Source organism: Oratosquilla oratoria, chromosome 27 (genome assembly GCF_046742065.1).
Source record: "Oratosquilla oratoria isolate Oo_2021 chromosome 27, ASM4674206v1, whole genome shotgun sequence".
Classification (NCBI taxonomy): domain Eukaryota; kingdom Metazoa; phylum Arthropoda; class Malacostraca; order Stomatopoda; family Squillidae; genus Oratosquilla; species Oratosquilla oratoria.
Window position 1 is genome coordinate 55,524,265 of NC_134803.1, and position 15,152 is coordinate 55,539,416.

Genomic DNA, 15,152 nt, shown 5'->3' on the forward strand with positions numbered 1-15,152 from the left:
TTAGTTATATGTCAATTTATTATTATTTACTATTTACCTGTTTGTTTATTATTTAACTATACCTATGCATTTATTTATGTATTTTATTTGTTATTTACATTATTATAGTTTTTATTGATTAATTTATTATTATTATGATTTTTTCGCATCCGACCTAGATATGGACCAAAAGGTCTCCTGTCGGCATGCTCCGCCTTTGTAATCCTTTGTAAATGTGAATGTAGCAGTTTTAGAGGGATCGGTTTGTTGAGTGCAGTTGGAGAAGCATATGGAAGAAAGTGGGAAGTGAGCCAGTTGTTGTTTGCTGATGACACTGCAGCGCTTGTGGCTGAGTCAGAGGGGGTCTGAGGCGGCCTGTGACGGATTTTGGAAGATATGTGATAGGAGAAAGTTGAAAGTAAACGTTGGTAAAAATAAGGTGATGAGATGTACAAGGGGTGAAGGTGGCAGTAGAGACAAATAAATAGTTTTAGATATTTAGGGTCACATCTATGCATGTATGAATGAATGAATGTATGTATGAATGTATGTATGCATGTGTGAATGTATGTATGTATGAATGTGTGTATGAATGTGTGTGTGCATGTGTGAATGTATGTATGCATGTATGTATGAATGTATGTATGCATGTATGTATGAATGTATGTATGCATGTATGAATGTATGTATGTATGAATGTATGTATGCATGTATGAATGTATGTATGCATGTATGAATGTATGTATGAATGTGTGTATGAATGTATGTATGCATGTGTGAATGTATGTATGCATGAATGTATGTATGCATGTATGAATGTATGTATGCATGTATGAATGTATGTATGAATGTGTGTATGAATGTATGTATGCATGTGTTAATGTATGTATGCATGTATGTATGAATGTATGTGTGCATGTATGAATGTATGTATGCATGTATGCATGTATGAATGTATGTATGTATGTATGTATGCATGTATGCATGTATGAATGTATGTATGTATGTATGTATGCATGTATGAATGTATGTATGAATGTGTGTATGAATGTATGTATGCATGTGTGAATGTATGTATGCATGAATGTATGTATGCATGTATGAATGTATGTATGCATGTATGAATATATGTATGAATGTGTGTATGAATGTATGTATGCATGTGTGAATGTATGTATGCATGTATGTATGAATGTATGTGTGCATGTATGAATGTATGTATGCATGTATGCATGTATGAATGTATGTATGCATGTATGTATGCATGTATGTATGCATATATGAATGTATGAACGTATGTATGAATGTATGTATGCAGGTATGAATGTATGTATGCATGTATGAGTATATGTATGTACGTATGTATGTATGTGCAAATCACCACACAGTGTATATATCTAGGATGCACTTTCAACGCAGGCTCATCAACATTAAGTCCCCTTCGGTAAATAACCTTTGGGAAGAACTTTTTAAATGCGAATCAGAGGCTACAAAGTGACTGCGAAGCTCGGAAAAGGCAGCTTCGCCTCCGTCTACGCCGCCCGAAGAAAGAGCGACAAGACACCTGTGGCCATCAAGAAGGTACCTCTCAATATGGTGCACAATTGGGCCGAGCATGAAGGACGCCTTGTGCCCGAAGAAGCTGCCCTTCTGTACAAGGTGCAGCACGTTCCAGGTGTCATCAAGCTCCTGGAATGCATCACCACGGAGGACACCATCTTCATGGTCATGGAACGCGTTTCTAGGTCCATGACCATTGAAGATTACTTGAGGACCCACGGACCCTTGAGAGAGAAGGTCATCAGGAGGATCTTCAGGCTCCTAGTAAGGACGGTCGAAGGATGCCTGGATGCGGGGGTTTCCCACAAAGACATCAAGACAGAGAATGTCTTAGTCTTCAGAGACCGGGAGACTAGAGCCCTCGACATCAGGCTGATCGACTTCGGGTGCGGGGAGTTCGTGAAGGGAGATCGAGGCACCGACACGGGGGGGACCGAGATGTATTGGCCCCCGGAGTTCTTGTTCGAGGGCGAGTACCTCCACGTCCCTGCTACGGTATGGAGTCTGGGGACTCTCCTCTTCTACATGCTCTGCCGCAGGGACGCCTTCCGCACCGTCGGAGACATCCAGAAGGCGAGACCGAAGTTCGGTCACGAAGTCCCGGAGGAGTGTCGGGAGCTTCTGACGAGGTGCTTCGCCAAAGACCCCGAGGACCGTCCTTCCGTCGAGGGAATTCTCTCTCATCCTTGGCTCCAGAAGTCGTCCTCGAAGAGACACAACGCCAAGAGGAAGCGCCTGGCAGAGGAGGACCTCTCTGCGTCGACGAGGGAGGCCGAAGGGCGCAAGAGGCGTCGCCATGATGACGGGAACCGTCGGCGAAGACCCGCGGAAGGTCACAAGAAGAGGAGGAGGCACGGAAAGCTGCCCGAATGATCCTCCGACGGAGCACATAATAAAACAATTATAAAAAGTAAAAAAAAAAAATATTGTATATATAGAAATAAGAATAGAAATAGGAAATAAAAATAGAAAATGAAAAAATAACAATAAAAAGAAAAAAAAAGAAAAAAGAAAAAAAAAATATATATATATAAAAATGGAGGTGGGAGGTGACCCCTCAGCTGAATAAAAACGTCGTTATGCGTTATCCAGAGGAAAATCAATAGTGTGCGCCGCAAGATACAACTTTATCGTCATGGGCTCGAAACTCTTGGGCCCTAGAACGGGCCCTCAGGAAAATATGGTGGACGATGCGTTCCCTTCCCCGTGTAGCTGCCAGTCTAGCCTTTGTCCTTCGTCTTTTTCACCTTAGTTGTCTCCACGCGTATCTTTCTGTAGATGATGCCTTTTAATCGTCAGTGTTGGCTTTGCTGCAAGCATTCCCTTTCCCTGTCGATCATGAGTCTAGCACGTGATTCAAAGACCAAGGTGAATACCGTGTAGCTGACAGTGTAGACTTTTCCTTCGTCTTTTCGCCTTAGTCGTCTCCACGCATGTCGTTCTGTTGATGATACCTTTCGAGTCGTCTTCGTTGTCTGCGCTTACAATAGAGACGGTTGTAGGGGGAGGGGCGATTTGAATCTTGTTGCTTTCGACATTTTTCTGAACTCTGACGTCATGCTTTGCAATTTTTTTTTGTCCCTCTTTCACTTTCTTTCCTTTCCATCTTCTCTTTTTCTTTTCTTTCCTCATTTCTTAATTTCCTTTTCTTTCGATTTTCTTTTTCTTTTCTGATTTTGTGTTTTCTCTCGTTTTATATGTTCTTGTTTTACTTCATTTCTCTTATTTTTTCTATTTTGCTTGATCTCTTTTGCATCATTATTTATTTAGTTATAATTACATTGTCAGAATTTGATCACTAAAGAAAAAACAACTGTTCTACTAGTAGAGGCAAATTTCAACATAACTAATCTTGTTCTGTCGGCTTATAAAAAAAAAGTATTGTTAACAATACTGTTTTTATAATTCATGATGTTTATACATTTTCTTCACTGCACGATCAATGATATTGAACAATAGCCTATACTAAACAATATTATTGACAATACAGAGATAGTACTGTTGGAGTCGTGTAAGGATGCGGGGTGGACAAGAGTATTGTCAATAACATTGATCACAATATCATTGACAATGTAGAGATAATACTGCTGGAGTCATGTAAGGGTCCGGGCTGGACAAGAGTATTGTCAATAACATTGATCACATTATTGACAATGTAGAGATAATACTGCTGGAGCCAAGTAAGGGTTGGGCTGGACAAGAGTATTGTCAATAACATTGATCACAATATTATTGACAATGTAGGGATAGTACTGTTGGAGTCGTGTAAGGATGCGGATTGGACAAGAGTATTGTCAATAACATTGATCGTAAGCGATAATATTGTTGAAGCCATATAAGGGTGCAGGCTAGACAAGAGTATTGTCAATAACATTGATCGTAAGCGATAATATTGTTGGAGCCATATAAGGGTGCAGGCTAGACAAGAGTATTGTCAATAACATTGATCGTAAGCGATGCAGTATACAAAGGTTAATTCCGGCTTCCATTCCTTTCTTCATCAACAATGAATCTCGGCCAAATGAGACCGAACGAGATATTTTGAGACATTTCCTCTATTCGAGTCCTTCGTGTTGTCTTGATTGCTCAATGATGAATGTTGTTGCGAAGCCGACTCCGCTCGTAATTACTGCCGCAGACGTTGGCGTCTTTCTCGCCGAGTCGTGGGCAGCGGAGAGCTTTCTGGTCGTAGAATTACGACCTGGATGAGTCATTGGCGACCTCGTAGTCTTAGTCGTATCGTAAATGTATGACATAATGAGGGATGGTTGTTGTTGCAGCTTAGAGGAAGACGACCATCGTAGTACTTACAAGTGAAGCTAGTCGTTTCTGTTCAAAGAAAATTTTTTGTCGTTACCATGACAACAATGAAGACTGTCACTAGTCAAGACGTTTACACGTGGCAAGTTGAGGGTCAAGTTAAGTGGGCAAGTTACTTGACATGAAGAGGAAAGCGAGCAAGTACATGTTCACACAGGACAAGTCTCTGACAACAAGCAAGACTATCACTAGTTAAGACGTTTACAACTGTACAACCTCGTTTACACGGGGCAAGTTGAGAGGCAAGTTAAGTGTGCAAGTTACTTGAAATGAAGAGGAAAACGAGCAAGTACATGTTCACACAGGACAAGTCAGAGACAAGTGGCCTTTGTGAATATGTACTTGCTTACTTTCCTTTCCAGTTCAAGCAAGAGATAAGTGACCTGTGTGAACATGTACTTGCTCTCTTTCCTATCCAATTCAAGCAACTTGCACACTTGACTTGCCTCTCATCTTGTCCCGTGTAAACGAAGCTTGAATGGATTTACGATTTTTTGGACGAGGAAGTAGTTTTGTTAGGCTGAGCTGTCGGCTAACGTGGTATGTCGTCTTACAGTCGCGGACTAAAGTTTGTTCTTCACGTTTCCTTGTTCAGCCAAGATATAACGTCTGCGATGACGTATAACGATGGAACTGGAAAAGAATGTGAGTTTGATAGACATCACATTGTATACACGTGTCACTTGACAACCAATATTCTCCCAAGACCTCCTGTAGTTGACTGAAGAATCGGAAGAGTAATTGGATTTAGTCCTCAAGAGTTCATAGTTACAGTATTCTTAAATCGAAAAAAGGGAAGATCTATTAAAAGTCGAAACAAGAACAGGTCACCTCACTTTGGGGAGGAAACGAACGATATGAGGTCATGCAAAGTGGCGAAAAGTGCCAACCAGAGACTCGAGATATGGCTCCGAGACAGAATTATTTATGAGCAATTGTCTGGCAGTGTTCTTGTTAAACATTACATCACGTAATTTTAATATTAATGTAGCTACGGAATTATTTATGAACAATTGTCCTACAGTATTCTTGTTGTTAAAAACTACATCACGTAATTTTAATGTTAATGTAATTTTAAAGGGAGGATTTATGAGCAATTGTCTTACATTGTTCTTGTTAAAACCTATAACACATAATCTTAATATTAATGTAACTGCGGGATTATTTATGAACAATTGTACTACAGTATTCTTGTTAAATACTAAATCACGTAATTTTAATGTTAATGTAAGTTTTAACGAAATTGTTTATGAACAATTGTCTTTTACTACTCATGTTGTTAAAAATTACATCACGTAATTTTAATGTCAATATAGCTTTAACGGAATTGTTTATGAACAGTTGTATTACAGTATTCTTGTTTTTAAAGAATACGTTTTTATAAAAAATATGTTATATAATTCTTAACAACAATGGTACTCTAAGACAATTGGTCATAAATAATTACTTCCTGTGAGCTATACTATCGTTTAGGTCATTGTTGCTTCCAAGTGTACAGACGTCTTGAGAATGGTGTCTGACTATGTTATGGCTTTTTCTTTAACAATACACGTCGCTGTTCACAAATATCGTTTAAGAAAGATAAGCACTTATCGCGTGCGAATGAATGTCATGTTGCATAGAAAATTTCCGTTCTTCACTTGGTTCAAATCACAAATAAAATAATCTAATACTTAATTCTTTATCAGACAGTGGGGCTTAAAAGGTATTGTTATGGATGTCTGAAGAAAAATGTATTAATTTTTGGGGTTGCTATGTGATTGGCATAAGGCCATTACAATGTTATTTTTTATCTTCAGTTTCATTCAACGAACGTGTAAAGAATTGCATGAGAATATATGACACGTCCTCCTCTTCTTCCTCTTCCTCCTTCTCCCCCATCCTGTTTTTATCCTTCTCCTCTTCTCCTCCCTCCTCCTCCGCCTTTTCACACACACACACACACACACACACACACACACACACACACACACACACACATGTATATATATATATATATATATATATATATATATATCTATATATATATATATATATCTTTAAGTGACATAGCCCTGTGGCAAAGAGGGTAAGTGTCTTCAACTCGTTTCTGCTGGCTAATTTCATGTAATTTTATTCAGCTGAGAGGAACTTGGTGTCTTGAGTGGTTCGAAAACAACCATCATGAGTAATTCACTTGCAATGCCCTTTCTAATGACACAGAGGGAATTCCACATCCGAAAATGACGAAGCTCACATACCTGGTTTACTGGATATACACGATGCCCTGACTGACTCGTGCTGACAGGAGATGTTGTGTGGAAGAGTATTAAGGTAGTGCACGTAGTATATTTCTGCGTTACAAAGCAGAAGTGGTGGACAAATGATTATAATTTATTTTATAATATTTGTTTTTGATATGTTGTCATTTGTCTGTTTGATTCTCATTTATTATTAGTTATATGTCAATTTATTATTATTTACTATTTACTTATTATTTAACTATAACTATGCATTTATTTATGTATTTTATTTTTTATTTACGTTATTATAGTTTTTATTTATCAATTTATTATTATTATGATTTTTTTCGCATCCGACTTAGATATGGACCAAAATGTCTCCTGTCGGCATGCTGCGCCTTTGTAATACTTTGTAACTGTAAAAATCAGGTGATGAGGTGTACAAGGGGTGAAGGTGGCAGTAAATAGAGACAAATAGATAGTTTTAGATATTTAGGGTCACATCTTTGCATGTATGAATGTATGTATGTTTGAATGAATGTATGTATGAATGTATGTATGCAAAGGATTACAAAGGCGGAGCATACCGACAGGAGACCTTTTGGTCCATATCTTGGTCGGATGGAAAAATCAAAATAATAATAAATGAATAAATGAAAACTATAATAATGTTAATTACAAATAAAATACATAAATAAATGCATAGTTATAGTTAGATAATAAACAAACAGATAAATAGTAAATAATATGAGTGTATGTACGTATGTATGCATGTATGTGCAAATCATCACACAGTGTATATATCTAGGATGCACTTTCAACGCAGGCTCATCAATATTACCTCTCCTTCGGTAAATAACATTTGGGAAGAACTTTTTGAATGCGACTCAGTGGCTACAAAGTGATTGCGAAGCTCGGAAAAGGCAGCTTCGCCTCCGTCTACGCCGCCCGAAGAAAGAGCGACAGGACACCTGTGGCCATCAAGAAGGTGCCTCTCGATATGGTGCACACTTGGGCCGAGCATGAAGGACGCCTTGTGCCCGAAGAAGCTGCCCTTCTGTACAAGGTGCAGCACGTTCCAGGTGTCATCAAGCTCCTGGACTGCATCACCACGGAGGACACCATCTTCATGGTCATGGAACTCGTCTCCAGGTCCATGACCATTGAAGATTACATGAGGACCCACGGACCCTTGAAAGAGAAAGTGATCAGGAGGATCTTCAGGCTCCTGGTAAGGACGGTCGAAGGATGCCTGGATGCGGGGGTTTCCCATAAAGACATCAAGACAGAGAATGTCTTAGTCTTCAGAGACCGGGAGACTGGAGCCCTCGACATCAGGCTGATCGACTTCGGGTGCGGGGAGTTCGTGAAGGGAGATCGGGGCACCGACACGGGGGGGACCGAGATGTATTGGCCTCCGGAGTTCTTGTTCGAGGGCGAGTACCTCCACGTCCCTGCTACGGTATGGAGCCTCGGGACTCTTCTCTTCTACATGCTCTGCCGCAGGGACGCCTTCCGCACCGTCGGAGACATCCAGAAGGCGAGACCGAAGTTCGGTCACGAAGTCCCGGAACAGTGTCGGGAGCTTCTGGCGAGGTGCTTCGCCAAAGACCCCGACGACCGTCCTTCCGTCGAGGGAATTCTCTCTCATCCTTGGCTCCAGAAGTCGTCCTCGAAGAGACACGACGCCAAGAGGAAGCGCCTGGCAGAGGAGGACCTCTCTGCGTCGACGAGGGAGGCCGAAGGGCGCAAGAGGCGTCGCCATGATGACGGGAACCGCCGGCGAAGACCCGCGGAAGGTCACAAGAAGAGGAGGAAGCACGGAAAGCTGCCCAAATGATCCTCCGACGGGTCACATAATAAAACAATTATAAAATATATATATATATATATATATATATATATATATATAGAAATATAGAAATAAGAATAGAAATAGGAAATAAAAATAGAAAATGAAAAAATAACAATAAAAAGAAAAAAAAAGAAAAAAGAAAAAAAAAATATATATATATATAAATGGAGGTGGGAGGTGACCCCTCAGCTGAATAAAAACGTCGTTATGCGTTATCCAGAGGAAAATCAATAATGTGTGCCGCAGGATGCAACTTTATCGTCATGGGCTCGAAACTCTTGGGTCCGGGAACGGGCCCTCAGGAAAATATGGCGGACGATGCGTTCCCTTCCCCGTGTAGCTGCCAGTCTAGCCTTTGTCCTTTGTCTTTTTCACCTTAGTCGTCTCCACGCATGTCGTTCTGTTGATGATACATTTTTCGCCGTCTGTGTTGGTTTTACAGTAATCATTCCCTTTCCCTGTCGATCACGAGTCCAGCACGTGATCCAAAGACCAAGGTGAATACCGTGTAGCTGTCAGTGTAGACTTTACCTTTGTCTTTTCGCCTTAGTCGTCTCCACGCATGTCGTTCTGTTGATGATACATTTTCCGCCGTCTGTGTTGGTTTCGCTTCAAGCATTCCCTTTCCCTGTCGATCACGAGTCCAGCATGTAAAAGAGCCCACAAGATATGGAAACTTACTCGATTTATTGATCACTAGCCGCGAAAGCATGGCAACTGATGTAGAAGTCGGTGAATCTGTTGCAAATAGCGATCACAACTTAGTCAGATTCAAACTCCTAAACAATTTTAGAATAGATACTTGTGCTTCTAAAATACCCGATTTCAGTAAAGCTCAGTTCATAGAACTACGTCAGGAGCTTCAGCTTACAGATTGGGAGGAAAAATTAAACGAAAGGCCTGTAGATCAGATGTGGGAAATATTTCAAAATACGCTCACTAAGATGATTCAAACTTACATTCCTTTTAAGGACAGACGTCCCCCAAATCAGGCTCGCCCAAAGTGGCTCGACAAAGAAACTGAAAAAAGTATTGCTAAAAAGAGACAGGCTTATAAGAAATATAAGTGCTCGGGTGCATCTAATGACTATGAAAGTTATGTATCAATACAGAGAGATTTAAAAAAGACAATAAGAAAAAGAAAACGACAATACGAAATGAACATCGCTGAGAAATCCAAAGAGAATCCCAAAGAATTCTATAGTTACATTAGAGATAAAAAGGTTGTTAGGAATCACATTGGTCCACTATTATCTGCTGACGGTCAACTTGAATATTCAAATGAAGGAATGTGTAATCTCTTAAACAATTATTTTAGCTCGGTATTCGTAAACGAAACACCTCAAAGTGAATTCCAAACTGAAACCTGTGAAAAGTCTGGGGTAAACTTACTCACTACGGTAAATATAACAAAAGAAACAATTAAAAGGTGTATAGACAAACTCAAAGTTAATAAAACACCAGGGCCTGACGGTTGGCATCCAAGAATCTTAAAGGAAATGAAAAATGAGATTGTTGTTCCATTAGAAATTATTTTCAAGAAATCCATCATATCCGGAGATGTCCCAAGAGAATGGAAGCTAGCTAACGTTACTCCCATATTCAAAAAAGGTGACAAAAAGAAACCAAATAACTATAGGCCTATTAGTTTGACTTCGATCGTAGGAAAAATAATGGAAACTATCATCAGAGATGCTATCGAATATCATTTAGAAAGTAACCGTTTGATAAATGATAGCCAACATGGTTTCAGACGGAAACGTTCTTGCGTGACTAACTTACTCGAATTCTACAACACAGTTGTCTCGAATTATGACAAAAGAAACAATATAGATTTAATATATCTAGACTTTGCAAAAGCTTTTGATACCGTCCCACACGAAAGACTACTTACTGAATTAGCTTTGCATGGAATAAGTGGTAGCCTATTAGGTTGGACTAGTAATTGGTTGAAAGGTCGAAAACAGAGAGTTGTTTTAAATGGAAAAACTTCTGGATGGAAAAGTGTTGCAAGTGGAGTTCCTCAGGGTTCCGTTCTTGGGCCACTTCTATTCATAGTATATATAAATGATATAGACCATGGACTAAAATCTACTGTTTCCAAATTTGCTGATGATACAAAACTGTGCGGAGTGGCAAATGATCACTCAAACCAATTAGATATTCAAGAAGATTTAGATCAATTACAGCAATGGTCTGAAAAGTGGGTAATGAAATTTAACACAAGTAAATGCAAGGTAATGCACATAGGTAAAAATAACAGTAAGTACGATTACAAGTTATTTGGAAATTCGTTAACAAAAGTGGATAGTGAAAAAGATCTCGGCGTAATTATCAGTAACGACCTCAAATCATCCAAGCAGTGTATTTCAGCCTCTGAGAAAGCAAATAAGATTCTGGGATTGATTGCGCGATCTTTTGATTTCAAAAGTCCATCACTCATTAACAAGCTATATAAATCGTTAGTTCGTCCACATTTGGAATATGCTGTTTCCGTATGGTCACCGAATCTCATTAAAGACATTGACAGACTGGAAAATGTACAACGGCGAGCCACAAAACTGATTCCAAATATCAAAAATAAATCATACGAAAATCGACTTAAGCACATGAATCTGTTTTCCCTAAAAAAGCGTAGACTCAGAGGTGACTTGATACAGGTCTTTAAGATTTTAAAGGGAATTGACAACATCAAAAGTGACCAAATTTTCACATTGAATGAGAATTAGACAAGAAACAATGGTCTCAAACTGTCCGGAAATAGATTCAATTTGGAAGTAGGTAGAAACAACTTTGTCAACCGTGTAGTTAATGAATGGAATAAACTTCCTGCACAGGTAGTGCAATGTAGTTCAGTTCGAAGCTTTAAGAATCATTTAGATAAATACCTAAGTAAGATGCTGTAATTATTATAATTTATGTTATATTATTTGTTTTTGCTTTGTTATAATTTGTCTGTCTGATTTTCATTTATTATTAGTTATATGTCAATTTATTATCATTTACTATTTACCTGTTTGTTTGTTATTCAACTATACCAATGCATTTATTTATGTATTTTAATTGTTATTTACATTGTTATAGTTTTAATTTATTATTAATATGATTTTTTTTTTTTTTTTTTTTTTTTTTTTTTTTTTTTTTTTTGCATCCGACCTAGATATGGATCAAAAGGTCTCCTGTCGGCATGCTTTGCCTTTGTAATCCTTTGTAATGTGATCAGTGTAGACTTTACCTTTGTCTTTTCGCCTTACTCGTCTCCATGCAAGTCGTTCTGTTGATGATGCCTTCCGACGGTTGTCGAACAGGAGGGGCGGCGATTTGAATCTTGCTGCTTTCGACATTTTTCTTAACTCTGACGTCATGCTTTGCAATTTTTTTTGTCACTTTTTCATTTTCTTTCCTTTCCCTCTTCTCTTCTTTTTTTCTTTTCTTTCCTCATTTCTTATTTTCCTTTTCTTTCGATTTTCTTTTTCTTTTCTGATTTTGTGTTTTCTCTCGTTTTATATGTTCTTGTTTTACTTTATTTCTCTTATTTTTTCTATTTCACTTGATCTCTTTTGCATCATTATTCATTTAATTATAATTACATTATTGTCATTTGCTCACTATCAAAAGAAAATGAAACTGTTCTACTAGTAGAGGCAGATTTCGACATAACTAATCTTGTTCTGTCTGCCTATAAAAACTAAGTATTGTTAACAATATTTTTGTATCTCTCATGATGTTCGTACATTTTCTTCACTGCACGATCAATAATATTGAATAATAGGCTATACTGAACAATATTATTGACAATACAGAGATAGTATTATTGGAGTCGTGTAAGGATGCGGGTTGGACAATAATATTGTCAATAACATTGATCACAATATTATTGACAATGTAGAGATGATATTGTTGGAGTCATGTAAGGGTGGGGGTTGGACAAAAGTATTGTCAGTAACATTGATCAAAATATTGACAATGTAGAGATATTACTGCTGGAGTCATGTAAGGGTGCAGATTGGACGGAGAGTATTGTCAATAACATTGATCGTAAGCGATAATATTGTTGGAGCCATATAAGGGTGCGGGCTAGACAAGAGTATTGTCAATAACATTGATCGTAAGCGATGCAGTATACAAAGGTTAATTCCGGCTTCCATTCCTTTCTTCATCAACAATGAATCTCGGCCAAATGAGACCGAACGAGATATTTTGAGACATTTTCTCTATTCGAGTCCTTCGTGTTGTCTTGATTGCTCAATGATGAATGTTGTTGCGAAGCCGACTCCGCTCGTAATTACTGCCGCAGACGTTGGCGTCTTTCTCGCCGAGTCGTGGGCAACGGAGAGGTTTCTGGTCGTAGAATTACGACCTGGATGAGTCATTGGCGACCTCGTAGTTTTAGTCGTATCGTAAATGTACGACATAACGAGGGATGGTTGTTGTTTTTGCAGCTTTTAGGAAGACGACCATCGTAGTACTTACAAGTGAATCTAGTCGTCTCTGTTCAAAGAGCAATTTTTGTCGTGACCCTGACAACAATGAAGACTGTCACTAGTCAAGACGTTTACACGAGGCAAGTTGAGGGTCAAGTTAAGTGTGCAAGTTACTTGACATGAAGAGGAAAACGAGCAAGTACATGTTCACACAGGACAAGTCTCTGACAACAAGCAAGACTGTCACTACCGTAGTCAAGACATTTACAGCTGTAAACTCTCGTTTACACGGGGCAAGTTGAGGGTCAAGTTAAGTGTATAAATTACTTGAAATGAAGAGGAAAACGAGCAAGTACATGCTCACACAGGACAAGTCAGAGACAAGTGGCCTGTGAATATATACTTGCTTACTTTCCTTTCCAGTTCAAGCAAGAGACAAGTGGCCTGTGTGAACATGTACTTGCTCTCTTTCCTCTCCAATTCAAGCAACTTGCACACTTGACTTGCCTCTCATCTTGCCCCGTGTAAACGAGGCTTGAACGCAGTTACGATTTTTTGGACGAGGAAGTAGTTTTGTTAGGCTGAGCTGTCGGCTAACGTGGTATGTCGTCATACAGTCGTGGACTAAAGTTTGTTCTTCACGTTTCCTTGTTCAGCCAAGATATAACGTCTGCGATGACGTATAACGAAGGAACTGGAAAAGAATGTGAGTTTGATAGACATCACATTGTATACACGTGTCACTTGACAACCAATATTCTCCCAAGACCTCTTGTAGTTGACTGAAGAAGTGGAAGAGTAATTGGATCTAGTCCTCAGAGTCCACAGTTACAGTATTCTTCAATCGAAAAAAGGGAAGATCTATTAAAAGTCGAAACAAGAACAGGTCACCTCACATCGGGGAGGAAACGAACGATATGAGGTCATGCAAAGTGGCAAAAAGTGCCAACCAGAGACTCGAGATATGGCTCCGAGACAGAATTATTTATGAGCAATTGTCTGACAGTGTTCTTGTTGTTAAATATTACATCACGTAATTTTGATATTAATGTAGCTACGGAATTGTTTATGAACAATTGTCGTACAGTATTTTTGTTGTTAAAAACTACATCACGTAATTTTAATGTTAATGTAATTTTAAAGGGAGGATTTATGAGCAATTGTCTTACAGTGTTCTTGTTAAAACCTATATCACGTAATTTTAATATTAATGTAACTACGGGATTATTTATGAACAATTGTACTACAGTATTCTTGTTAAATACTAAATTACGTAATTTTAATGTTAATGTAAGTTTTAACGAAATTGTCAATGAACAATTGTCTTTTACTATTCATGTTAAAAATGACATCACGTAATTTTAATGTTAATATAGCTTTAACGGAATTGTTTATGAACAGCTGTCTTACAGTATTCTTGTTTTTGAAAAATACGTTTTTATAAAAAATATGTTATATAATTCTTAACAACAATGGTACTCTAAGACAATTGGTCATAAATAATTACGTACTGTGAGCTATACTATCGTTTAGGTCATTGTTGATTCCAAGTGTACAGACGTCTTGAGAATGGTGTCTGACTATGTTATGGATTTTTCTTTAACAATACACGTCGCTGTTCACAAATATCGTTTATGAAAGATAAGCACTTATCGCGTGCGAATGAATGTCATGTTGCATAGAAAATTTCCGTTCTTCACTTGGTTCAAATCACAAATAAAATAATCTAATACTTAATTCTTTATCAGACAGTGGGGCTTAAAGGTATTATTATGGATGTCTGAAGAAAAATCTATTAATTTTTGGGGTTGCTATGTGATTGGCATAAGGCCATTACAATGTTATTTTTTATCTTCAGTTTCATTCAACGAACGTTAAAGAATTGCATGAGAATATATGACACGTCCTCCTCTTCTTCCTCTTCCTCCTTCTCCCCCATCCTGTTTTTATCCTTCTCCTCTTCTCCTCCCTCCTCCTCCGCCTTTTCACACACACACACACACACACACACACACACACACACACACACACACACACACACACACACACACACACACACACACACACACACACACACACACACACATGTATATATATATATATATATATATATATATATATATGTATATGTATACATATATATATATATATATCTTTAAGTGACATAGCCCTGTGGCAAAGAGGGTAAGTGTCTTCAACTCGTTTCTGCTGGCTAATTTCATATAATTTCATTCAGCTGAGAGGAACTTGGTGTCTTGAGTGGTTCGAAAACAACCATCATGAGTAATTCAC

The 15,152-nt window shown here is 38.4% G+C and overlaps 2 protein-coding genes across 2 annotated transcripts; both read left to right on the plus strand.

Moving 5' to 3' along the window:
* Positions 1-1,452: 1,452 nt before the first annotated feature.
* On the plus strand, positions 1,453-2,412 carry LOC143039837 (serine/threonine-protein kinase pim-2-like). The gene has a single exon (XM_076210089.1). The coding sequence runs from the start codon at positions 1,453-1,455 to the stop codon at positions 2,410-2,412; it is 960 nt and encodes a 319-aa protein (XP_076066204.1).
* A 5,049-nt stretch (positions 2,413-7,461) lies between these two features.
* Positions 7,462-8,421, plus strand: LOC143039838 (serine/threonine-protein kinase pim-2-like). The gene has a single exon (XM_076210090.1). It carries the CDS (start codon positions 7,462-7,464, stop codon positions 8,419-8,421), a length of 960 nt encoding a protein of 319 aa, XP_076066205.1.
* The last annotated feature ends 6,731 nt before the right edge of the window (positions 8,422-15,152 follow it).

Coding starts and splice junctions, on each gene's coding strand:
- LOC143039837 (XM_076210089.1), top strand. CDS start 1,453: ATGCGAATCAGAGGCTACAAAGTGACTGCGAAGCTCGGAAAAGGCAGC.
- LOC143039838 (XM_076210090.1), top strand. CDS start 7,462: ATGCGACTCAGTGGCTACAAAGTGATTGCGAAGCTCGGAAAAGGCAGC.